The sequence below is a fragment of the Pollicipes pollicipes genome, unplaced genomic scaffold (assembly GCF_011947565.3).
Source record: "Pollicipes pollicipes isolate AB1234 unplaced genomic scaffold, Ppol_2.1 Scaffold_3447;HRSCAF=4054_pilon_pilon_pilon, whole genome shotgun sequence".
NCBI classification, from domain to species: domain Eukaryota; kingdom Metazoa; phylum Arthropoda; class Thecostraca; order Pollicipedomorpha; family Pollicipedidae; genus Pollicipes; species Pollicipes pollicipes.
Genome location: NW_023596297.1, coordinates 5603214 through 5629473, shown reverse-complemented (window position 1 = coordinate 5629473; position 26260 = coordinate 5603214). Strand labels below are relative to the sequence as shown.

Below are 26260 nucleotides of genomic sequence, written 5' to 3'. Positions count from 1 at the left end.
TTACTATGCATGACACTTGTCTGATTGGCTGCACGAATAGAAACCTCGCTAATTCATCTCTCATATAATAGCCGGGAGACGTTGCATTCCGTTTTCGTCGCATCGTTGGGCACTGGATGCGCAACGCAGCGGTGATTAGGCGTGCGGCAGCTTAAGATGTCTGTGACATCCGAGTAATAGATATAACAATAATGTGATATCCGAGTGATGGTGCCAAAATGTGCAAATTTTTACTATAATGGTAAGTGTCTCAATTTCGCATTCTGCTTTTTCAATTGGAGAACGATGAAATAAAATGACAACGCTTACAGTCTACAATTCCTCGTTCAATTTGCACGCTTCGAAACAAAATCACCGCAATTTGAGTGACCTTATCGTTTCGGTATCGAGGAAGCTTCATTCTCGTATGAGCCTCTTCTCCGGCAGTGCGACAGTGTCTGCCACTCCCACACCACAGAATGCCTTGTGACATAGTTGAGGAATATTGGGGAAGAGAAACCCTCATGAGGCAGATTCAGATGGCAATAGCTATCAAACCAATGCGGTACTTCATTCTACTGATGTTCACGTGATCAGAAAAAAACGGATGTGCTCTAAATGGTACGAGGCCAAAATGCCCAGTGACATTTATCCGAATGCTGTTTCACCGAATGTGAAAAGCCGCACGCTCTATGCCGCCATGTTCAGAAGACATGGCGCGCAAAGTCAAAAGCAATTGACGGCATGGGCGTAGGAACAGGGGGGGGGGGGTCAGGGGGCAATGCCCCCCCCCCCCACACGCACTTTTCAGGGTGGGGGACCAGCAGTGTTGACTGGCGTTAATTACTTTTGCACCGCATTAAATATACATGCCGATTTACATCGTTCACCATCCACCTTCTTCAAGGTGCACCATTTTCTCCGTCTGCTTAATGGCCATTGCTTAGTGTTACAGCTGCCGGCCAACGCCGCGCGTCCCATGGAGACTGCAACGCCGGGCGTCGAGACTGTTGTTGCTATGACTTGCGAGCGTGCTTGTTCAAAACTATATCACTTACTTTTTTATCAGTAGCCAATTCTGACCGAGGCCTGAACATTTTAAGACAAACATGGATCAGGCATGTTAATGCAAACTTGGGATTCCATTTCATCAACAGTCTACGTTCATAGAGTCTTCAATACCTCTGAAGACCACAGAGAAACACGGAGCTGGGGTCCATGTGACAATTATTGGACCACCTTTGGCTATCAGGGATGTTGTTGCGTCAGTGAGGGTTCCGGTGCTGATCCGGGACCACCTGCGCGGGTCAGAAGGCCTCTGGTCTCAAGGAGGGGAACAATGTGATATGATATATCCTTCTAGTGGCCTCCGGATCGACCGCGAGATCTCTCACCGCGTTACCAGAATGCCACCCAGAAGACACTTTGCGATCGGACGGAGTGGACCTTTAGCCCTTGACCGGAGCCGGTATTGTGCCCCTGGTGTTTTACTCAAGGGCCCCTTGCCCAGAAGCAAATAAGAGGTCTCATTATTGTGGAGTAGAGTGGGGGTCTCATTATTGTTGGATAGAATGGGTCGAAGTGATTTTTTCTTTTTAAACAGAGAAGGCCATGTCAGTTTTGCCTGAGAGCGTTCATTTTCCCAGAATGGATTAGTGACAAAATGCATCGAAAGGTTTAAACATGCCCGCCCGCAACCTCGACAGCAATATGTCTTCTGGTCAGATTCTTAGTTACAGAAACACGAAAAATTGAGATTCTACCTTTACCCTTTCACTTCAACCACCAGATTCCAGCACCACTCATCGGTGCTTTAAGGCCCGATCCGTTCTTATCATCAGCCTAAAAATGGCATGCGTGAAAAATAGCTTAGAATGCCTTCTCAATGTAGACTTGATGCCCTGAAGTGCTCAAAGCTATTTCTTTCAGAAGCATCATCATTTTCGTCCACTCGTTGGCCACGGCTCAGTATCAGCTGCTTTGCCGACGCTGCGAGGCCCACGGAGATTGCAACGCCTGGTGTCGAGGATTTCGTTTCTAAGATTTGCGAGTGCGCATGCTCAAAATTACATCACATAACCTGGGTTACTAAATAATTTAAGTGTTTAATGGTAATCATTTCAGACCGTCATCATCCTCGCCCACCGGTAGTCCACGGCGAAAAATGGCCACTGGACTAACGCTAAGGCGACAACGGAGACTGCAACGCCTGATGTCAAAGTTATTGTTACGATTTGCGAGCACGCATATTAAAAACAACGTGACCTGAGTTGTGCGACTAATTGATTCTGACTGAATGGGAAACATTTCCAGACAAACATGGATTGGTCAAGCTAAAGCACATTGTTGACCATTCGATCTACAATCGAATTTTCATCTTCAAATTTCCATCAAATATATCGATCTACAATCTGCCCTCGCGATGCTGTTAATGTCTGTAGAACTCAGATAAAAAATTCTGACAAAGGTTCTGAATTCTATCGATTTATAGAGGGTTCACTAAACCACTGCAAATTAAGGGCACCGGTGATTTATTCCATACGGTCGTTCAACGCCTGATTTCTGCAGTATATACTTCTGCATATTGACCTCAAAACAAAAACAGAATTGATCTCATGGTAGCTTCTGGTTTCTGTTCTGGTTACAAGTAAAAATAACGGTGAAACGAGGAAAACCGCATCCCTTGTTAACAAGTAAGCTATATCCAGGAAGTTTGGGGGCCACCAAAAAGCGTCTTTTGTCAGCGCTGTGTTCCCTTCAGCAACGTTCCTGCTACTCCCCTGCCTACACACAAAAGCAGATCAATCGCCTTCGTTGAATGATGGGCAATAAAATGTCCGTTGGGCCAATTCATACCTAAGGCAGACAGCCTACCGGAGGTTTTTTCTGGAGCGGTGTGGTGTAAGGGAAGGTAATTCGGAAAAAAGATGCTGCTGCAGGTGTGACACATCAGTTCGCAGTCAGTCATGCGGGAGACACCGGGCCAGAGCAGTGGCCGCCGACGGCGGACGGGAGCAGGGCCCAGATAAGGAATATATGACAGAAGGACTTTCATTCTGTGACTTGGCTGTTAACGCAGAATCTCCAGTCTTATGGCTTTTGTCACATTGTTTTGGCAGTTTCAAGCTTCGGGATTTGTCTCCGCCTGAAGTGCTGCGACAAGTCTTATCTCTTGAAAAGCAGCCAGCGAAGTGAAGGCGCATGAAAAATCTGTCGCTCCGTGAGCCATCGATTCATTTTCGAAATTATTAACAGCCTATGTCCGGGCCGTATTTTGGCATCTACCCTGTTAAGGCAGATACCTCCTCAGTTATCCAAAATGCCTGCCCGCTCGTGGAATTTTGCCTCCCCAGAGAAGACAGTGTCGAATGACAGAATAATCTTGGGGAGATGGATAGCCTTATTTACTGAATGACATAGATTTGTCTAATAGGCAAGATTGTGCATCAGTGAAGAAACAGCCTTCATCTTTACGCCCTCCCCCCCCCCGGTCATCGGGATTCCTTTCTAGAAAAAGTACCTGAAGTACGCCCTGAGCTTGGCCCTTCCCTCCCCCACACTTTTTGAAACGTTCCTACGCCTATGATTGACGGCATGTCTTTTTGAAGATGTGCATGTCGTTGAGATACAAATAAGACGAATTGCTAATTAGGAGAAAACCAAGAGGCCGAAATGTTCTTTATCCGAATGACAATATACCGGAACTGGATTAAGGCGACTGCCAATCAGACGGATGGAAAATCACCGAATGAGTAACCCACCAAATGCATTTTGTCAGAATGTGAATTTGTGCGAACGGTGATAATACGAGCATAAATTCGTCGAATGGTCGGTTAGCGGGCTTGATTTTGTAATGTAATGTGAATAGGACGACTGAAAGTTCTCTGAAGAGGTAGCATCCGTAAATCGCGAGGGTGGTTCAGGAGGCTGCTTATTTAGTTTCGGACATACATACAGCTGTACCCATTGTTCACTGGTCCGTCATATTTTTCCATTGGTCGATCCATGGCTGGGCCACTGGAACAGTAGCCATTCAGCCCACCAGAACAACAGCCCATCCCTGTGACATGACATGGCACATTACAGGTCACTTTTGTCGATGTACATTCGAGTCCTTTCTATAGAGTTTTTTAAAGAACTATTCAACTCGGCTTGCTATACTGTCGTAGCATGCTTAATTATTACGGTAGCAAAAGGAAACCTGATGGTGGCAGTCACAAGACAATTTGGCGTGGTTTGGCCGCTATTTTGATGCAGTGCGACGTGATAACTCTCCTGTATCGTCTTTCTCATGGCTCTAAATTGCATGGTTAATAGGATCTTAAGGAGGCAGGGGGACTGATTTTGTTGCAATGTGAATAGGACGACTGAAAGTTCTCTGAAGAGATAGCATCCGTAAATCGCGAGGGTGGTCCAGGAGGTTGCTTATTTAGTTTTTGATACACATACAGCTGTAACCATTGTTCAAATTGGGAAGGCCTCAGCAGCGCTGAGGCCTTCCCTCGTAAACGACGGTGAAAATGCCCAGAGCGAGGATTAAAGGGCTTCTGTTTACAGCCCATCAACATTTCGACATATATGCACTCGGCCAAAACGCGTAATGCTAGTTAGCATTTGACTGAAGAGCACTTAAGTTAGTTAGCATTTCAACAAAGAGCGCTTGGGCAAATTGGCTATAGTCTAAACGACACTTAGATAACTCTGTATGTAGTTGATGTGCATTTCACTTCATGAAAATTTATTCATTTTTTCACGTCGGCCAAAGCGCATGTCGTCAAATTTCCGTTTGACTTTTGGCATTTCGCCCTATCAGCAAGATGGCAAAAACCGCGTCGGCAAAATAGCATTGGATTAAATGCGTTCGGGTAAAACACATCCGGCTAAATGCATTCCGGTTATTTGTCGGGGCACAGCACAAAAGGTCGAGGAGGGGTACAACACAACAGTTTTTTACTGTAAGCCTAACGCATTCGTATACATATAAATGTGTGCGATGGATTTGATAAGAGGAGGGGCGCGTAGCCCGGGGCTCTATGTGCGTAGTTTAATGCGATGGTCAAGGCGAGCATGGAGTGAGGTGTAGCCAGATGTTTTATCAAACAGTCCATCTTTGGATATCACCGAACCATCAAGGGCTGTGGTTTTTCAGTAATAAGGCGTACTGCGTTTTTACAGCAGGCCGTAGCCCGAATATACCGAGAGAGTTAGATACGCTCCAAAGTCTTCGTTTGTCTCCCATCGTCCTTCACGTTTGCACTACTCACGACAGTCATCCATCCAAAGTGCTTCCGCTCCGGAGCGCGGAGGCACCACGGTTAGTCGCCTCTCGATGCCGCGCAATAAGTCCAACATAGGTTTTCCCGCTTGAAGGTAGGTTCTGCCACCCCCTCCCCCCCCCCCCCCTGATACCATTGCTAGTCAACACATGAACAAAGAAACAAGTCAGCAGCTATGTCCGCCTCCCACTTCTATTTTCGTCCGCACGTTTCGTGCCGTGGTAACCATCCTATGAATAAGCGAGTGGCAAGCACTTCCTGCACCACGACACGGATCCAAAAATAGCTTATTCAAGCCGGACACGTCGGTAGCGCCTCGAGACCCTCGGAAAAACACGCCGACCAGGATCCCAAAAACGTCTCCAGTGGTGCTGAAAATAGCCACTGTCAGCCGGACGTGTCTGCCTCGAGCTTGTGCGGCGCCCATGGCGACAGTGCTCTGGAGGCATGGCCCCTTCAAAACAGTTTTCCGTTATCTCTCTAGATAGAGCAGAATACCCTGACTCCGAACAGCAGGCTGCCAACCCCCAAAGTCTAGAGCATACGAGGCATGGCTACTTTTGCGTTTTGTCTTTCACAGTTACACTTCTAATAATGCTAAAATAGAGCCAACACTCAGTGATACTTGCATCCCATATGTCCTATGTTAGACCAAGGCTTTGCAAGATAATAAAGTATGCACTCCAATGTCCTGGCAGGAATAGCGGCAATAAATTAACCGGTTTCTCGGCTTGTGCGTAGTGAGATCTTTCTCTAACCTTCAGTATACCAGGAATTGATTGTTAAACGACGTTGTCATGAAAACGTTGGTAATATGGACAAAACTCTACTTTTAAGGTGTGTTCATGATCACGGGCAGAGGAAATGGGACAAAAAAACCTTCTAACAACCAAGACACGTGAATCCAGATGTGTTCCTAACCCCTGCCCAAAAAATGTGAAAATAAAGCATATCACTCACTGTGTATCCGTCGCTTTCATTTTTGTTTGACCTCGTTCACTCGCAACCGCGAGCGTCACCTGAAATATTCGGTTTTGCCAACCAGGACCTCCTGGTACTAGAGGGCATTTAATATGAGCATGAGACCTCCCAACTATATATGAAGCAGACCGCACGCCGTCCTTAATCTTATCGAGCGTCTGCTGCAATTTTAGTGTTACTATGGGTAAGGGCGGTTAGAATATGAGAAGATCGTATCGTAGTCTGCTAGCGAATATAGGCTTGTAGCAACGTGATGGATGACTGATGACACTACTCGCGGGCACATCTAACGGTTCCTGCCATACCCGGCATCCTGGCCTCAGTCCTCGGATGAATGAGAAAGGACAGGTATGATGGAAAACTACGGACAAATGGTGGCGTCGTAACCAGATGTTTGCCCGACGTTTACCAACAAAACGATACCCGTGATGCCTTGTTTATTCCACAGCACGGCGAGCAGCGCGTGTGACGGTGGACATGCAGTATGAGCAGCAGCGCACTGACGTGCGCACGGCCGTTGGAGCTCCATTGCCGCTAGCTGACGACATACCACACGAGCGTAACCATCCACAATCCGCCGAAGACTAACACAGACAAAAAACGTGGCCGAAATCCTGCACACCGATTCGTTTCCTCCATGCCACGCACGCCCCAGTCTGATCTCCCCTCCCATTTATGTCTCGTAGTTTCAGACACATCAGCCATCAGAAAACACAAGCAGCAAAACACGACCCGGATCCAGTTCCAAAAGCGGGTACAAACAGTGCGCCCGGGCAACTGTTTCAGAAACGCCGGTCGTCCAGATACCTCGAACCAATCCCACAGCCGGCCCCAAGACGGCTTCTGAAGCCAGGGCCCCTCACAAGCGGACAACAGTGACCCCGCTACGTCCGGCGCAGGTGCGGACGGGGGGGGGGTGGGGGAGGGGGCATCAGACCCGGCCGGAGCCAGGGAAGCCGGGCTAGATCACGTGACACGGAAAGCCACATCTCGTCACCGACCACAGCCAAGTCCAGGCGTACCGACCTGGTCAGGTCGCGGGACAGCCAGTCAACGCCCGACACCTCCCCTGCCGTTAACTCGCACCACAAGCGGGACGGCGTCAGGTCGCGTCGAGGTGGCCGCCCGCCCATGCTCCCCGGGGCTATCAGGGTCCTACACCTGCTCGGCAGCGACGGCCTGCAAGCGGCGGCTCCACTCGCTGCTGTCGCGCCGGTCGGCGGCCAGGTCGTCGCGCAGCTCGCCGAGCCGGCGCGCCAGACTCGGCTGCGGCCAGAGCTCGGGCAGCGTCAGGTCGCACCGGCGCCGCTCCGCCGCCGGCCGGTCCAGGCTCACCGGCAGCTCCGGCCCCGGCACCAGTGCTGGGACGAGGCCGATCGCCGGCGGAGAGGAACGCAGGCGGGTGGTGGCCAGCGGCGGAGAGGCGCGCAGGCGGGAGGTGGCCAGCGGCGGAGAGGCGCGCAGGCGGGAGGTGGCCAGCGGCGGAGAGGCGCGCAGGCGGGAGGTGGCCAGCGGCGGAGTGGGGCGCAGGCGGGAGGTGGCCAGCGGCGGCCGAGCCGGCCGACGCGACGACACGGGCACCGGCGGCAGGCCGCCTGAGCAGCGTGACCCTGCAACAGCGGCGGGTCAGGTCGCAGCTGCTACAGTGTCTCACACGGCGGACGTGCTCGCAGCGCGCGGGCGGTGCCGGAAGCCGGACGGCGCCAAGCTCGGACCGCCGAGCTCGACACTCATGATTTTGAGACAACCTGACCATTTTATGACGGGGGGCCAAGTCGTCTCCGTATTAAACGACGCTTCTGGGGTGACGGCCAGGGGATTCCTGCAGAAAAATACTAATTTTTCAGGAAATCGCGTTGCGCCCTTAACAAAAAATATCAAAAATGCTCCCATTTTTCGCTTCGAAAATCCTCCCGCACCCGTTCGGGCTACGAGCATCATAATCAAATCGTGCTAACAACAAGCGATAGATGACACTGTGCAGTGAAAGGTGTTGGTACTTACTTGAAGTGCAATGAAACATTTAGGTCCAGTCTAGGGGCAATTCTCACGAAGCGGCACTAATTCAAAGATGGTTCCTAGCGGTTCCAAGCAACAACTTCTCGCGATACACGTAGACCACCATCATAAGCCATGCCCTTCTCCACCAATGGTATGCGGACCCGTATCGGCCGTGGATTGCACTCATCAAGTGGCCTGCATCCACACATCACTACAAGGACGTCTCTTCGAACAGATAGCCCCGAAATGACACAACTCATGTTAAAAGAGCATAACCTTACCTTGGTCCACAAGCTCCCTAAGTCGTTCCTCCCAGCCCAAGGACATGTCCATTTCCGTTTTGATATCAGTGCTGACATCTAGCGAGGGACGTGGCGAGCTGGACTTCTCCGGTCGTCGCTTGCTGACCGAGTCATTCAAAAACTCTTCGAGCGGCCTCTTCGCGATCCCAATGGACGCATCCAACGACAGAGACACTGTAAGCACGATCTCGTGAATGCTCTTCAGAGCCAATCAATAAAAACCGTATCCATAAAATACACAGAGCAAATAGGTCATGATTTACGCAACGAAACACCAACCAGCCTCCCAGCTGTTCCACGGTGACATTACAGCCGCTGGCATTTCCACGAGTCGCCGCCTGCCGGCGCCGGAGCCCGCAGCCGCCCGTCCCTGCTCAGCGACGGCCCGGATCATCCGGCCGCCGTCCGCACCTTGCGTCTGTCCGGCCGACGTGGCCTCGGCCCAGGCGTCCGGCACGCGGAAGTGGGCCATCTCGTCCGGCAGGAAGTAGGCCTTCTCCGAGCCCGTCAGCAAGGCTGTGCGCAGCTCGATGCAACACTGGCGGCGCACGGGGCGGTGGCCGTCAACGGACGCGGCACGGTGAGAGCGGCGGGAGGGGGGGGGGGGGGGCGTCACGCGTGGCGCACCCAACAGCACACGGAGCCAGTGACGGTGACCCTAGCCGCTGGATGGGAAACACCAGACTATGGGGTGGGCGGAACAAGCCCGAGGGTCAGCCGCACAACAGAACAAGCTCCACATACATTCCGAATGTAGGGCATGCGAGTCCCTTTTCAATGGCAATGCATCCACCACCACCATATGAACAAATCCGTGCCTGCGTCATCATACACCGACACGGTGAAGTCGCCTACGGACGAGCCGCAGTGTCGCTGACGGCTAAGGTTTAAAAGTACGTCGACCGCTGAGGTCGTTTTGCACCTAAAAGCCGCAGTGTCCGCGAACCACAGACTAAGCCAGGCCACGACCCGCGGCCCGGCTCAGGCACGCGCACCTGGATGATGTCGGTCCAGGGCAGACTGGCCGCCAGCGGCCGAGACGCGATGTCCTCGTGCAGCGGCCAGGCGGCCTCCTCCAGCTCCCGCAGCCGCTCCTGCAGCAGACTCTGTACCCTGTCGGCGCAGCGCCACCACAGAAGCCAGTCAGCCTGGAGCAGCACACGCCACCTGGGAGGAGGGCTGGCCTCTGCGCGAGTTTGGCCAGCGTGTAGATGCTATGACTACTGGCATACTGGCATCGGAATCTTCCATACCGACGGCAGCGAGAGAAACTATACACGGCCGAGGACATGTCTCGAACCCAAAACTCCGATCATAATATCGATCATATCACATAATATCGATCACAGATCAATAAATCCGATCATAGGAAAGACAGTTTTCTCCCAAGCGACCGCTTCCGCCAAATGGTCAGTAAGTTGTTCGCGGTTCTGCCAAAAGCTTTGATCCGTATCAGACAGTCCTGTAAGCCCCTTAGGGACAACGGAGCTCGTTAAACGTTTACACTGCGTGGAAACTATACAATGTCCCTGCCGGACACGCTGTTTTCACTAGACACAGCACAGAGCCCTATATACAGTGACGTGGCAGTGTGGGAGGCCGGCAGGTGGCGTCGCCGGCAGGCTGACCTGTACAGGAGCGGCGTGCAGTCCTGGCCGGGCTCACACACGCCGCCCACGTAGTGCAGCACTTCGGCGCAGCTGGCCGCCCAGTCAGCGTCTTCGTCCAGCACTAGGCAGGGCAGCGTTAGCCGCTCGACAGACTGGCGGCGGACACGGCCGGCCGTCAGCCGCGCCGCAAACACACGTGTGCCACACACACACACGCACACGCACGCATACGCGCACGCACGCACGCACGCACGCACGCACGCACGCACGCACGCACACACACACACGCAATCACTCACACGCACACACGCACGCACGCACGCACGCACACGCACGCACACGCGCACACGCACGCACACACACGCATGATGTCAGCACACAACGCGGCTGACGAGCACCAGCGGCGCGGGCGATATCACCATCCGTCCAGTAGCCGCTGTCCATCATCAACACCGCTGCGATCGCGCCTGGCACCCAGCGGGAGACCCATCAGCCGACCAGCGGCGCGCCCACTACGGACGCTTCGTCAGCACGAGAAGAGGACCGGGCTGGGTGTACCACAAGGTGGTCAGACCGGAGCCGATCAGGGGGCTGCATCACCCGGGCTGGAGCACGCACAGACCGACACGACAGCTCGGCCAGGCGCGACGCCGCCCAGCGAGCGCAGGGGCAGACGCTCGCTGACCCCAGAGCACCGTGTGGTGACCCCTGAGCACCGTGTGTGACCCCAGAGCACCGTGTGGTGACCCCTGAGCACCGTGTGGTGACCCAAGAGTACGGTGTGGTGACCCAGAGCACGGTGCGGTGACCCCAGGGCACCGTGTGGTGACCCCTGAGCACCGTGTGGTGACCCCTGACCACCGTGTGGTGACCCCCGACAGTGAGTGCGCGCGGGGTCCGACCGGCGCCTCACCTCTCTAAGCAGGAGCAGGCGGGCAGGCCGGTTCCAGTCGGCAGGCGGCAGGCGGCCGCCGGCCGGGGTGTCGGCCAGCTCCGCCGGCGGCCATGATAGCTCCGGCAGCGAGTGGCTGCTCATCACCGTCGCCAGGTGGTGCACCGCCGCATTAAACAGCGCGATCAGGGCAGCTGGCGGCTGTAACGCGCAGGGGAGGGGGGGGGGGGGGGGGCGTCAGGGTGGGACGACGTGAAGAAGCGCCACCCTGGCATACTCCCGACATTGGCATGGCCAGCGGGTGGTACAATGTGCATTAAAGCTAGCTGAATCGAGGGTCAAATAGTGCTGCAGGTGCATGGTAACTACATATGGGATGAACCCGACCTTATCGACAATAATCACCATCCGGTCAAATGAGCATGGTTTATAACATGTGAAGCACTAAAATAGTTAAAAAAGCAGACTTACATTGATCCATATTCAAACAAATCACAGAAGCCACTACACAGCAGACTCCAACGACACGCGGTTACAGATCGGCTTCACTGACCTGCTCGACGCGTTTTTTGTTCCTCCTCATGTGAAGGTTGTCGTACATTCGCTTGGTGACCTGTTCAGCGATGAAGTCCTCGACCACGTGTCGGACGACCCCACTTTGAAGCGAAGGGACAGCCGGACGGTTGTCGAACAGCCACTCCAGCATTGACACCAGCTGAGAAGAGCCCCGCGACTCAGTCAGTCCCGCCGGTAAGCAGCGCGTGGTTAGGAGCGCCGCGATTCAAAATGTCCCATATGTCGGGAATCGTCGTCCGGGAGCCCATACGGGACCCACAATGCGAGTCGGCACTTCCAAACTATAATGCTTACAACAAAGGATAAACAAGACCATCCAAACATCACAATGAGCAAAATAACGATACTGCACCCACCCATCGCAATAGAACCCACCATGGCGACAGGCTGCTACCACTGGCCCACATAATGTAACACGCAATATAGTACAAACATCCCCTGTGATTCCGGTTCGTCCCCAATGACAGCGCGTGGGTCCCCAGGCGCAGTCCCCTCCCCTGCACGTACCGCCTGTCCGCTCTGCACGGCGTCCTCCAGCTCGACCTCGAACACGCGATAGGCGCTGATTGGCTGCGTGCCGAGACAGTCGGGCAGCCGGAGTCGGGCCACGGCGGCGGAGCGGCCGCCGGGCGGCGCCACCACCGCCAGCGGCAGCAGCGGCTCGCGCGGCAGCCGCGTCAGCAGAGTGCGCAGCCGACACTCGTCGTCAGCGCCGGCCAGCGCCAGCGCCAGGCCGGCGGCGCCCACCGTCTCGCCGGCCAGGCCGCGCGAGGCGCGGACCACCAGCGACAGGTGCCGCTGCGGAGAGACGGCGCCAGAGGAGAGCTGCAGCACCTGCGGACGGCGGCGTCGGGTCACGTATGGAGGCGGTCGGCGAGGGTGACCGACCAGTCACACTGGGCGCCGGCGGAGATACGCCAGCCGTTCAAGGGAACGGTACACACTGAAAAACTGAGGCAAACATAAAACTAATTCTATAGGCTCACTTGCAATTATTGCTAAAAGTGTAAGACTTCTAGATTTCATTATTGAGCTAATACTTTTCCCAATATGTCATCATTCGATTACCTCCTGGCACATCCCTGTGAACTCAGAATCGCTGCCGGACTGGCCGTGTTAGAACTGCTACTGTAGCGGACAGGCTGACCCACTTGTAGTACTCAAATTTTCCGATAGCGATGGGCTTTGCTAGCGCATGTTTGCTGAGCTCGAATATCGTTTGTGCGGGTGTTTTGACCCTTTCTCGTGGTGTTCTTGTCTATTTGTCAGCGATTTTATATTTTGGGCTTGCATTCACATACTCCGCTATGACGTTATTCCTAAGTTATTTAATCCCCAGTCTTATTTTTATCATAACTAGCACCATCACCCAAAGTTCCTGCATAACGTAGTACAAAACGTGAACCATGTTCAAATCATCCGCCCTTTTCTTCCCTGTCTCCTGCACTTGTTATCCTGCACCATACCAACACCCCGCTTGTCCTGGGCAGACTACACGCGCCAGCCACAAGTAGCCCGAGGGACACCCCGCTCTCCAAGAACATCCCACGGAGGGGTCCCTGTGTGGGCTTCGTTCCGGCGGTTGGATCCCATGGCGCAAGCCTTGCTCTACCATTATCTACGCTTGTTTCATCCCATGGCCCTGAAATAGTCATTACTGGCCGAAAGGGTTCTAATCCAACTAAACAAATAATAACTAAATCGCGTTCGAAACTAGCGCCTAACACATGGAGTCGATTGAAGGCCAACTGATGTCCGTTGATCCCGCGACGGACGCTGACGCGCCAGACACGAATGACTTGACGGACATTTTTGTCAGCCTTGAACGCTACATGGCCAACGACATGGCGTCTTCCCGTGCCCTTTCTATGCTGTCATGCGTGAGTGGGTGACCTTGAATTAGCTTGCACAAAATTGTTTGCACATGCTCGCGTGCGTCATGCTTAGAAAGAAGGTGGTTTGAGGACTTAAGGAGAGCAAGGCTGTGAATTACACTGAATAATCTCCAAAATGGCGGTAAAGCCCCACGCAAATACAGAACACCGCCATTAAAGCGCAGGCATTGAATGCGTGACGTGACTATCCGTCAAATCGGAGCATGAGTAAGGCTAACACATCCTCTTCTCAAACATTACGACAGCACGGACTTATTCTCGAGCAGCGGATTGATTCGCGATCCCCTCCCTCCCCCCCCCCCCCCCCCGATCCCAGCTCCTCGGACGCCGCGCCTCCCCTGCCCTCGTCAGCGGGGTCAAAGCGGCCTGGGTCCCCGGCCCGTCGCGGCACCCCTCTCCGCCCGTCGCTTCGCCCGCCCGTACCCCGTCGGAGCGCGTCTCGCCGTCGCTCAGCTTCCACTGAAGCCAGTCGGGCAGCTGGCGACCGGGGCTGGCGGCCACGGCCAGCTTCCAGAGCAGGTGGCCGGCGGGCGCGGCGGCCGCCAGCGGCGCCAGCACGGCCCGCACGCTCAACCGGCCCGTCTGCAGCCGGTCCTCCAGCAGCAGACGGCACAGGCTCTGGTCTGCCGGCGGGCAGCGGCGCGTCAGCTCGGCCAGACATGCAGCAGATGTCAGCGGCGCGGTGCGCCGCACGCAAGGGCGTCCCAGACACAGTAACACGGTGCCGGTACCCGTGAACGACAACCAAAACCGACGAGATGAGACAGGTAACAAAAAATCAGCAAACAATCCGCGCGTGACTACGCCATCGCCAACCGGCTGCTACTGCTTGCGACCAGTTATAGCCAATACCAGCCTGTTAGAGCACCAACAGCAGCCCGCATCACCAGACCGTAAACAACCAGCAATGGACAGACATCACAGCGCCGTGGAGCCGCCCACAGGCCGGTGAGGGAACCAGCGGGGCTCACCTGCGCGCCGGTCCGCCGGCGGGTGCGGCGGCGGCCGCGGTCCGCCCAGCAGCCGGAGCGTCGTCTCGGGACCGTGCAGCGGCGGCCGCGCCGGGAACGCCACCTGCTCGGCCCGCAGGCGGCGGCCGGCGTCCGTCGCCGCCCGCCAGCGGCACACCAGGCGGCGCAGTGTCAGGCGGCGACCTGGCGAGACGGGCCCAGGTCACGGGCCGGAGACGGAGTGTCAGGTGACCTCACGAGACGGGCCTGGGTCAGGGGACAGGGATGGAGTGTCAGACCCGGTGAGACAGGCCCGGGTCAAAGGACGGGGACGGAGCGTCAGGTGACCTGACGACACGGGCCCGAGTCAGGGAACAGGGGCGGAGTGTCAAGTGACATGACGAGACAGGCCTGGGTCGGGGGACGGGGATGGAGTGTCAGACCCGGTGAGACAGGCCCAGGTCAAAGGACGGGGACGGAGCGTCAGGTGACCTGACGACACGGGCCCGGGTCAGGGAACAGGGGAGCAGTGTCAAGTGACATGACGAGACGGGCCCTCGAGACGCACGAGACGAGACGGGCGCGAATGCAGAGGCCGTCCCGACAAAGGTCCACCTCGGTCCAGCCACCCCCATCTGGCGGCAGGTTCCTGTCGCTGCCGCGGGGGAGCACTGACCGATCTCTGTGGCGGCCTGCAGGCGGGCTGCCCTCTGGCGCCGGTGGTCGGTGTGAACCTCGATGGCCGTCTCCCAGGCCAGCCGCTCAGCCTCCTCCGTCCATAGGGTGGCGCAGATCGTGTCCGCCGCCCTGCCACATGCCGACCGACGTCACACGACTGACACCGCCCGACCGGCAGCCGGTGCCGCACAGGCAGCCGTGTACCGGTCGGCAGCACCGAGTGAAGCGGTGAGCTCTGGTACAGGCAAGGTCACTCGCTGGCGAGAGTACTGCCAATGCAGTTTGTACCATACACCACCTGTGCAGATGCGCAAGTGCCTTCGGGCCATATCTTGACTTAAAACCGTCGTATCAGTAAATCGTCTGTATCATACATATTAGCATTATAATCATAATCATCATCATCATCATCCGCATCATCATCTTCTTCACCACCACTGATCATCGGTCATCGGTCATCGGTCATCGGTCATCGGTCATCGGCCTCCGGTCGTCGTCGTCGGTATTCGTCGTCGTCGTCTTCGTCAGCCGTAAACGTCAGTGTAGTTATTCAACCATCATATTTAGATTCACATCGATCACAGTTAAGCACTACATGTAGTTAGTGGATGGAAAACTGACGCTTGGAGAGACCATCAGTAAAGACAAATTATTGAAGTCACCTGTTCTTTGCGTGCCTGCTCCTTTCCTTCTCCACAAGCATGATTTCCTCCTCTGCCAAATCGTTCGTCTCGTCGAGACAGACCTCGGCTATCAGTGTCTCGGTCAGCACCGCACCCAGGCGCTCCTGAAACACGCGCCAGACCGGTCAGGCGGCCGCGAGACCGGACCAAACGGCCGGGCGCGCGGCAGCGGGTCCGCGGGCACGCCTGTCACGCGGGTCGAACGACGCCACACGGCGGACGACAGACGGACACTTCTGCGTCAAGCTAGACGCCCTCTTCTCTGGCGGCCGGGACCGCCGCCGCAGTTGAGCGCATGGTCCCGTGTTGATTGAGTGCCGGTGGCTTCCAACACGGCCTGAGGGGACGGCGGGTGGCGGGGTGAGCCGCACGCCCGGGGGCAGTGGGGACAGGTCAACTACTCGGGTGCGAAGGAGGCCGATATTTTTGCATGGCATTGCCCATGTGCCTTGAGGTCCACGATACGCCGCTCCTTCCCTCGTTCAGGGATGGCCAGTCAACATCGTAACCGTATGGCGGTCGACACGGCATCTCTGCGCCTCGGACTACAATCAGGAAGGCAGGTCAGGGTGTGACCGTTCGGAGGCAAAGAGCAACGCACCGACATCAAGGAAAGCATGATAGGGGCGAAGGCAGCGCAGGGGACATAGGTATGATAGCATAAGTTCATATTGACCTCCTTGACACCCACCTGGACGGTTCTGCCGCGCCGCCCAGGCAGGCCTCCCTAGCCCACTCCCTTCCACTCCCTCCAAGGGCAGGTCCCCTTAGACTCTGGCCTCAAGAGAAGGGTCAAATGCACCCCCATCTCGACCTCCCCGGATCCTGCCTTCCTCTCAACACCCTCACCCTCAAATCCCGCCTCGAGACCCTGCCTAGCCCTGCCCCGCTCGTGTTCACCCTCGTCTCCTGGTCGTGTCTGCCTCCGACCCCGCCGCTGTCCTCACCTTCATCTCCTGGTCCCGCCGGTCCCTGGCCCACTGACGCTGCAGCGCCATCTCGTGCTGGCGCCGGGCCTCAGTCAGCTCCGTCTGGCACACCTCCCTGACGACAGGGACACGGGTACTTGGCGGCCCGATCACTGGTAGTTTGCGGAAACGTGTTCGGCTTACACAAGCGATTAAAGCCTGCATATGGGACGGCTGTCTCTTCTTCTTCTTCACAGACGACAAAGCTTAACATTTAGCACAACATCGGCTATTTTTTGCACACCATTTGCACACCGACACACCGTTTTCGTGTAACATTCCCACCATTGCATAATGTGAAACGGAAATAAAGCGCAAGTGTAGTTTTTTACCATCTTTTTTGGCATTTCCAGACTCGCAATACTGATCCCCATCATCCCCAACAATACAATTGTCCCAATTGTCCCAATCAGTCCCATCGCCCGAAATTTGGGATCCTTTGAACTAAGCGCAAGTGCGGAACAAGTCCGATCTGCAACGTAAAAGAAGCGTAAGTGCCGCGACCTACAGCAGAAAATAGCGAGTTCTCCTTTCCCTCCGCCGATTCAATTAATAAAAAGCGCGCATCTGCACTTGCACAAAGAAACTAGCCGCACAACCACCTGGATTCGGCGTCCCCGGCCCTACCGAAGACCCCGCCGTCGTCTAGCCTCAGCTCAGCCCAGCCCAGGCAAAAGTGTACTGAAAGGTGATAAAACGTACAGCGCCAAAGGATCAACCGCATGGTGAATCGTCTCTCATGGTCAGCCCGCCGCCAGTGGTTCCGTTGCCACGTGAACAGGAAACAGACCCAGAGAAATAGCACCAATCAGGAAATAGGAGCAGAAAAGCACAGAAGTCTTCTTTACATGCTTCCGGATAAAAACGACCGAGCCGTTGCCGACCGCATGTCATTCATTTGGCAGCGGTAGGGGTGAAGTTTATCAATGACCAGGTCATACGGAGCGCTCTCAAAAACGCTGAAAACGAGGACGGAAGGGAAGATGGAACTCCGAAGACCAAGATCGACTCGACTGTCATCCGAAACCACATCCAGAGTTATGGGCCGTGTGCGCATCACTATCGGCATAACCACGCACCAAAGAGACTGTAGCTGCCATCCAATATAACGGTCATTGACGACATAAAGACTTAAGTGAAAAACATGGCAAATAACCCTCGGGTGGTACCGGAGGGAGGTGAAACAGACGGATATTACCTTCATCAAATTTGGTAATGAGGACTGTGAAAACTGTACTCGTCACTTGAAACACAAGAAACCAGCGCATACAGCCCCAAAAAGAGCAGGCTTGGTGTACGTGGACGGGTGTGACCGGCGTCAGGAGCATAAAACACTAGCCAGGGCCAGCAAAGCTAGAGCTCAATACGGAAGAGGCGGAAAGCGAGTGTGGTGAAGACAGACACGTGTGTAGCGCCGACCTAATGCAGTAACAGAAATTCCTATCCTTTCCCCGCAAAGCGGTCTTTTTCACGCCCGTCTCCTTGATTTTAATAATAAACATTTTTTGCTCTCTTTTTTGCTCTTTGCAGTTTGCTCTCCCTACGCTTAAGCGTGATACTATAGGTCATCCAATTCTTGCATATCTACGAGGCAAATCAGCGTGAGTTTCAGCTGCTGCTTCAAATTATAAGCTTTGCATGTATTTGCGATTGCCCTGACCTGCTTGAAATATCAGCTTTACCATTCAAATACAGAAATTCATGCACTTGTGGTTTTTCATTACATACGCTGGAGAGCTTGTGCTGTTTCTTACAGCATCCATTGCATCTTTGCTTTTCTTACGTTGCGGAAGTCACGTTTGTTGCTACAAATGCCAAAATATAAACACCTCTCCCGAATTTCTGTGCAGTTTACATGCTAATATGTGTAAAACAGCGTATAGCGTGATTCATTTCGATAGGAAAAATTCAATGGTATATAATTCAAGCACGTGCCACCAACCAAGAACGTGCTACAGCAGAAAATTGGAAAACCTTTCTCCCGTAAAGTTCCTGAAATGTGACAGCGTGTTTTCCTTTGTACGGCACCTTGCCAACGCCACAGAATAAACGCCCACCACTACACACCAATTTGCGCGTTTGGGACCATTCCATGCATGCGGGTGATAGCCCGAACCAGACTTCGCACAATATCAAAGAACGAAAAGAGTCTATACCATCCACGCTACTACCAGACTTCATGTTCCCGCCCCTGTCCCTTATTACCGATATATTCGCATGTCATATCCGTCAGTGCTTCAGCAGCGCACCGGCGCCTCACCGTATGCCCTCGTCGACGATTGTGCGGAGCGTGTCACCACACAGCGCGCCGGCGCCTCACCGTATGCCCTCGTCGACGATTGTGCGGAGCGTGTCACCACACAGCGCGCCGGCGCCTCACCGTATGCCCTCCTCGACGACTGTGCGGAGCGTGTCACCACACAGCGCGCCGGCGCCTCACCGTATGCCCTCGTCGACGACTGTGCGGAGCGTGTCACCACGCAGCGCGCCGGCGCCTCACCGTATGCCCTCGTCGACGACTGTGCGGAGCGTGTCACCACACAGCTGCCTGGCCACTTGCTGCAGCACGCCCAGTCCAGTCAGCAGCCGGGCGGAGACGTGACCGGCCTCGGCCAGCACCACCTCCTCCAGCAGCAGCGCGGCCGCCGCCCTCGCCGCCCGGTCAGCCGCCGCCGCCGCCGCCGCCGCCGCCGCCGCCTGGTCTGCCTGCTCCCGCTGCCACTGCAACTGCAGCTCCTGCTCCTGCTCCTGCTCCTCCTGCTTGGGCCGCGCGGCCGGCGCCGGCTCCGGCGCCTCGGTGGCGGCAGCGGCGGCGTCGCGGCGCTGATCGAACGCGTCCCAGGCGGCGCGGCGCAGCACGTTCGCCGCGTCGAAGCTGTCGTGTGGCTGGTAGCCGGGGAGGGGGTCGGCCGGCAGCGGCGCGCCCTGGATCACCTGGCGCAGGTCGGACAGCCGCTGTCAGCGCCACACCGCCAGGGTCGTGGCACAGTCACACGCCAACACTCGGCGCACGAGCGCGGGAGGCGGCCGGCTGTCACCGCGGCCGCGCCCACTGGCGATCTTACCGAAGGCAGACAGTCGACCCTGCTCATCGCAGTGGCAACGCCAAGATATTTGGATGTATTACACACCTCGTTAGGTACTCCGCAAAGCACACAGCAGTGAGGAATATGAAAAAAGAAAGCAGCATTCACAGGTGTGTCAGTTAACGGCTAGCTAAATCGCCTCAAGATACCTGATCCGACTCCGCATCTTCTAAGCCCGGCACTCCTGTTTTTTCTTTCGCTACACCAATTCACCGCCCCCACACAATGACAGCCTGCCGGTGTCGAGACGGCGGTAGCGACCACGCCGCCTGCCCAGCCTCTGGCCGCCCGCCGGACTCACCTGGCCGACGGCGCAGGCGCGCTTGGCGTCGATGAGCGTGGGACAGCGGCGCACGTCCGGCGCCAGCTCGGGCGCCTGGAACACGGCCCGCTCGAGGAAAGCGGTGCCCTGCTCCGACTCGAGGCCGTGCTGACGCAGCAGCGAGGCGCACTCGGCCTCGCTCTCCAGGCCCAGCGTCTGCTGCAGCTCGCTCAGCGGAAACTGACGGCGGGCGGCACGGTCAGCGGACGGCTCTCGGCGACACGAAGCGACGGGACGCCGGCTGGGTGGGTCGGCTCGAGCATGGCACACCGTCAGACGACGGACGAGGCCGACGCGGAGGCGGCCGACAAGGTCTGGGCCCATCGGCACACGCACGGCGCTCGGCCACGCACCATTGCAACGGAAGACACTGCAATCAATCTCAGTTTAAAGCGAGCCAAATATGAGCATTACCACCACACATCATCCTCGGAATTACTCTTATCATTCACCAAAGATTCCACCTCAGCATTCTCATCCAATCGCTCGCCTCTCACAGCACCCCTCACCTCTCACCGAACCCTAACCCCTGGCGCCCCTCGTCACCCCGCGTCGTCCAAGACGAACTCGTACCCGTCGCTGACCGCCGGAGCCGGCGGCGCCGACTGACTCACCTCGACCACCTTCTTGGGCGGGCAGAAGGTGCGCGTGATGACGTCCAGGGCGCGCGTCCGGACTTGGTTGAAGTAGCGCTGCAGCAGGCACGCGGGCAGGTACGCGGAGCGGCGCACCAGCTTGAAGAAGCGCACGTAGTTGTTGGTGGAGAGCGCCACGTAGACGCGCAGCGCCGACTGCACCTCAGCCGACTCACGTACGGCGTCGCTGTAAGTCTGTACCTCCCTGTCGGAGCCAGGGCCGGAACACGTGGTCACAAGACGCGAGGCCACAAAATGCCGACACGACCGGCCGTAATCCGTGTGATTGCGCTTGTCTCGTCAGACAACTGTGAACGCACATTGCTTACCGCCTCAGCCCAACTTTCCACCGCGTCCGAACGCACTCTACATCTGACGAGAACAGATGCACATAACACTGGTTGACACAAGTCTGAGGGCAATTTGAAGTTCGTCGACGTCATTGTCGCCCTAAGCCTGGGCGACAATGACGATAGTCGCCTGACTGTCGCCTGGGCGACAGTGCATGATGAGTCGGATAACGCCGCCGTGGAGGGCGCCCTGCACTCCCATGGTACCGCCGCCATGAGAGGTCACCCTAAACTCCCATGGTACCGCCGCCACGAGAGGTCACCCTACACTCGTCAGCGGGCAGGGACCAGCCTTAGCGCCCGTTTGTCGCTGGCGTCAGCGCCTGACCTGAGGATGTCGCCCTCGTTGAGGTTGAGCAGGATGTCGTAGGCGCGGAACTCGGGCTCGCCGGGACACGGCACGTCGCGCAGCGCCAGGTCGTGGTACATGTGCTTCAGGGTCTGCAGGGCACGACACCAGTCACCGACACAGCCAGCAGCGACAATCAGCGGTGTGGTCTGGCGACGGCGGCGTCCCGCAACCAGATGCGCACCTTCTCTTTGGCAAATATAGTGCTAAAACGACAGTCGTGAAGAATCCATCGCGACCAGAACGATGCGAAATCAGCTTGCATTTTGCAGGTGGCGGCACGATAACTCAACACCACAGAACATCAAGTGAAAGAACTCGGGTTCCCGGAGAAGTCCATCCCGCCGCCTTCCTCCGAGACAGCACGTCCGCGAGCCCACACGAGCCCCCGCCTGCCGCAGCGCCTCCCCCCGCGCACCTGCAGGCACTTGGTGAGGTTCTCGTTGTTGATCTTCTGGTCGAACATGTCGCGCGGCAGCTCGCAGAGGGCGGAGGCGCAGTGCACGTGGAAGCGGGCACACTTCTCCACCAGGCCGACCGACACTGGGTCCGTCAGCTGCTGCTGCGTGATGTCCTTGCGGATGCCGCGCGTACGGTCCCAGATAAAGTGAAACCTGACGGCGGCGGCGACGGTCGGGACGCCGTGAGGTCGCCAGGCACCACATGCCAGAAGAACTCGTCACGATACCATAACATGTGCCATGTGCAAGATATCAAAGATAACGAAATGATCTTCCGCAGACATATATCTATTTTTCTCCCAGCGTATTTCCACTGACGGACAGTCCACTGGGTGGATGAGAGTATTCTCACTTCCAGCATGTGCGTCAAGCAATGCCAGTAGACCACTGACTGGTCACAGGAGTCCGACAGAGGGCGCCCATCGTGAGCGTGACCCGCTAGCCTCAGCGAGTGACTCACCAGTCGCCAGAGTCGCGTGACTCCGCGTCCATGACGTGCGTGACCAGGTAGTCCATGGTAAGCAGCAGGGCGGCCGGGGTGCGCAGCTCGTGCGGCAGCGGCTCCTCCTGATCGGCTGAACTCCTGGAGTACTGTTTCACTGCCAGGCGATGATCCATCTCGAACGGACCCTGCACGTGAGCACCAACACGTGAATAAGACATATTTTCGTGGCCGACGCAACGCATTCGCGCATCCCATTCACCAGCTGTCTTAAAATACACTCAATAAACCTACACCATACAATCGTGACAAACGCGCAACACACCGATGCAAACATTGACACAAATTTCAACATAGACCGCATCTGCCTGCAGCGCATAGCAGTCCTGGGAAATCGCCACACGCCCATGTCTCCGCTCCCCTGACCCACCGACCCATCGACCCCGAGGGCGTCCTCCGCTGACCCACCGACCCTGAGGGCGCCGCCGTCGGCTCACCTGCCTCTCCCTGTCTCGCTCGTAGGCGGCGCTGATCTGGTGCTTCTCCTCGCGCATGTAGCGCTCCTTCTCAGGACACATGTCCGGGCACGTGCCGACCAGCGGCCCGGAGCGGGCCGCCTGCTCCCGGCGCAGCACTGCCGCGCGCGCGCACACACAGAGTGCAGGCCGGTCAGAGCAGCGCCACACGCCAGGGAGTAAGGGACCGCCGCCACACGCAGACAGAACGCGGGCCAGTCAGAGCAGGGACACGCGCGGGGGAGTGAGGGACAGCCGCCATACACGGACAGAACGCGGGCCAGTCAGAGCAGGGACACGCGCGAGGGGCTGAGGAACCGCCGCTATACAGACAGAACGCGGGCCGGTCAGAGCAGGGACACGCGCGGGGAGGGGGCTGAGGGACCGCCGCCATACACAGACAGAACGCGGGCCAGTCAGAGCAGGGACACGCGCGAGGGGCTGGGGGGCCGCTGCCATACACAGACAGAACGCGGCCCAGTCAGAGCGGGGACACGCGCGGGGAGGGGGGCTGAGGGGCCGCCGCCGTACACAGACAGAACGCGGGCCAGTCAGAGCGGGGACACGCGCGGGGAGGGGGCTGAGCGGCCGCCGCCATACACAGACAGAACGCGGGCCAGTCAGAGCAGGGACACGCGCGAGGGGCTGAGGGGCCGCTGCCATACACAGACAGAACGCGGCCCAGTCAGAGCGGGGACACGCGCGGGGAGGGGGGCTGAGGGGCCGCCGCCGTACACAGACAGAACGCGGGCCAGTCAGAGCAGGGACACGCGCGAGGGGCTGAGGGGCCGCCGCCATACACAGACAGAACGCGGGCCAGTCAGAGCGGGGACACGCGCGGGGAGGGGGCTGAGCGGCCGCCGCCATACACAGACAGAACGCGGGCCAGTCAGAGCAGGGACACGTGCGGGGGCTGAGGGACCGCCGCCGTACAAACGCATGGACGCTGGGGTCACACCAAGGCAAGAACTTCATGCTAGACCTTGCAGAGGCTCTGGTGCAAGGAGATATGTAAATCATGGCTCGAAATATACCAAATACTTTACACTGCGCAGGACAACCAGACACAGGTTTATCAGTGACTACCACCGACTGATTCGCCGAAAGTTAAGGAAGAAGGCTAAAACACACTGAGATCGTCTAATAAGACTAGTAAATCACACGCGGTCCAACCATATCCACGCAGAGGAAAGTTCGTAAGCAGCTGAGAGTTTAGCCAGTGGACACACCATCTCATCGGGTGTAGCGTGACAGCCGCGGCTGGCGCGGTGCGTCCACTGACCGGCTCTGTGCAGCTTGTCGCGGGCGTCCAGCACGCGGTACCGGTCTGTGGCTGTGGCGGCCGGCTGTCGGAGCAGCGCGCGCAGCTCGGCCACGTTTAGTGTGGCGGTGGCGGCGGCGGCGGCGGCGGCGGCGGTCGGCTCGGCGGCCGGGGCGGCGGCGGCAGCTGACGCGGCGGCCGGGGCCACCCGGCGACGCGGCTTCGGCGCCGGCTCGCTGGGGGGAGGGGCGTCGGTCAGGGCCGCGTCCCCGGCGTGAGCACCGACGCGCCGGGGTGGTGTCGAGGTCGAGCGCTGGTGGGAGAGGGTGCGCTGGCTTCGTCACGTTTAACAGCAGTCGTGCGAATCAGCCCACCCACTACCTCGTTGGGTCACCCTATGATTGAGCGCTACAGTCAGCAGGCCTTCTAACAGGTATTCAATCGTGATCACAAGAGACAGCGACGAAAGCTGTCTCACCTCACCAGCGGTCGGCACGCTGGACGACTCGCTAAAGGTCCTTTCACTCACCAGCCTCAGTGAACACCGCTTACTGCCACTGGCCTGTTCCCTGCGAGGCCTCACCTATCATCGTGGGAGCCAGCGCGCGGCCCCGGCTCGCCCTCTGGCGGCGACTGGCCGGCCGGTCTGGCGGCGCCCGGCTTCACCGGACGCCGGAAGAACAGCCGCATGGGCGGCACCTTGGGGTGCACCTTCATGCCGCGCTTGCGGGCCTCGTCGGCCGACGCCTGGCGGCGAGGGACGCCGGTCAGGGCACGCCGGCCCGCGGCCGCTGGACGACACCTCTGCACTCACAGACGGGACCGGCAACAGCGTAATGATAGAACGAGCACCGCAGCTGAGGCGTCGCAAGAATCAGATGTGATGCGTCTGAACCCAACGTTAAATCATGGTTAAGAAAATCAGATTCCTGTGAGGAAAATGCTTTGACAAGTTGGTAACCCACAGGCGGGGGCATCCACAGACTACAACGACAGTTAAGCCGATCTCACCACAAGCCGGGCCATATGCTCCACACCATTTTGCCGCGCATTCACTCCGCCTGCACTGCCAGAGCCACAACTCCGGCGCCAGCCCCGCCACTGGCCGCCCGTCCTCCGCCGACGGCCAGCTCACATGGTCAACGAAGTGTACGGACGCCGTGTCCTTGGCTTTGTTGCAGCTGACGCGCACCACCTGGCCGTACTTGGAAAAGTGGCGCGTGAGAATGGTGCGCTCATTATAGCCTTGCGGCACGTCGGTGCAGAGCAGTGACGTCACCTCCCGCAGCTCCTCGACCGAGCTGAGCCGCTCCATGCGAGGGCTGGCCCGCGGCCCGGCCGGCGAGCCTGGCGGAGGTCGACCCGCTTGTCAGTCGGCGAGGCGCGAGGCACCGAAGCGGAGCGGTCAAAATCAGCGCCGCACGCCCGGTGGGAGGCGTTACGTGAAGGATGGACCTACGCAGGCGTGGCAAGAGCTCGCAGACAGGCAGACATACCAGCGACGAGAGTCGTACCAGGACGCCAACGCACCAATATGTCACCAGCCGCCACTTCAAATAACTGCACTGACAGATCCCACCGACCATGCTGGCGCCCCCCCCCCCCCCCCCCCCCCCCAACCCCCACCAGCAGCCATGCCTGAGGCTCTCACCTGCGGCCTGGGTGGCCTGCCGGGGCTCGGCCGGCTTGCCGAACAGGCCGGTGCGAGACAGCACGCGCCGGCTGGCCTCAGCCGCGCCGCCGGCCGCCGGCCGTTTCGCCCGCGGCGAGTCCGGGTTCGGCTGCGCGAACACAGACTTGACGGGCGACCGCTGGGCGGCCACAAGCGTGCCCACCGCCGCCGGCTCCGCGCCCTGGAGCGGCGGCGCGGCGGACCGTGCCTCGTCGGGCGCCGCCGGCTTGCCGAACAGTGCCGCCGCTGGCTTCGGCTTGCCAAACAGACCCGCTGTCGAGGGGCGGTCCGTGCCGAAGAGAGCGGCGGGCGCTGCGGCGGCGGTGGCGTCAGTGGCGTCGGCGGCAGCGGCCGAGTAAGGCGGGGGCGCGCCGTC

General features: G+C 57.6%; 3 protein-coding genes across 3 annotated transcripts; all 3 read right to left on the bottom strand.

The window, feature by feature from the left end:
• Positions 1–7391: 7391 nt before the first annotated feature.
• On the bottom strand, positions 7392–11747 carry LOC119091525 (germinal-center associated nuclear protein). Its single transcript, XM_037214333.1, has 8 exons — positions 11595–11747; positions 11063–11242; positions 10168–10301; positions 9535–9652; positions 8951–9077; positions 8519–8713; positions 7812–7846; positions 7392–7415 (listed from the first exon to the last, which is right to left on the bottom strand). Exons 1-8 carry the CDS (start codon positions 11745–11747, stop codon positions 7392–7394), a joined length of 966 nt encoding a protein of 321 aa, XP_037070228.1.
• Positions 11748–14479: 2732 nt separating this feature from the next.
• Positions 14480–19427, bottom strand: LOC119091524 (uncharacterized). The gene is made up of 6 exons (XM_037214332.1): positions 19292–19427; positions 16771–16867; positions 15803–15927; positions 15139–15269; positions 14639–14666; positions 14480–14483 (listed from the first exon to the last, which is right to left on the bottom strand). The coding sequence occupies exons 2-6, from the start codon at positions 16819–16821 to the stop codon at positions 14480–14482; spliced, it is 339 nt and encodes a 112-aa protein (XP_037070227.1). The 5' UTR covers positions 16822–16867; positions 19292–19427.
• A 172-nt stretch (positions 19428–19599) lies between these two features.
• LOC119091523 (germinal-center associated nuclear protein) lies at positions 19600–25848 on the bottom strand (the record flags this gene model as incomplete). Its single annotated transcript, XM_037214331.1, has 11 exons — positions 25839–25848; positions 25348–25559; positions 24818–24959; positions 24234–24344; positions 22934–23070; positions 22455–22624; positions 21952–22147; positions 21513–21625; positions 20814–21039; positions 20179–20379; positions 19600–19725 (listed from the first exon to the last, which is right to left on the bottom strand). Coding segments are annotated over exons 1-11 (1644 nt in total), but the record flags the coding sequence as incomplete, so codon positions are not given.
• Positions 25849–26260: the final 412 nt, after the last annotated feature.

Coding starts and splice junctions, on each gene's coding strand:
- LOC119091525 (XM_037214333.1), bottom strand. CDS start 11,747: ATGCTGGAGTGGCTGTTCGACAACCGTCCGGCTGTCCCTTCGCTTCAA. Junction 10,302..11,062: donor GCCTGCTCCTGCTTAGAGAG/GTGAGGCGCCGG, acceptor GTCCGCCGCCAG/TCTGTCGAGCGGCTAACGCT. Junction 8,714..8,950: donor GTCGGCCGGACAGACGCAAG/GTGCGGACGGCG, acceptor TCGTGCTTACAG/TGTCTCTGTCGTTGGATGCG.
- LOC119091524 (XM_037214332.1), bottom strand. CDS start 16,821: ATGGCGCTGCAGCGTCAGTGGGCCAGGGACCGGCGGGACCAGGAGATG. Junction 15,270..15,802: donor AGCAGGCACGCAAAGAACAG/GTGACTTCAATA, acceptor GGCATGTGGCAG/GGCGGCGGACACGATCTGCG. Junction 14,667..15,138: donor GCAGGCCGCCACAGAGATCG/GTCAGTGCTCCC, acceptor CCGTCTCGCCAG/GTCGCCGCCTGACACTGCGC.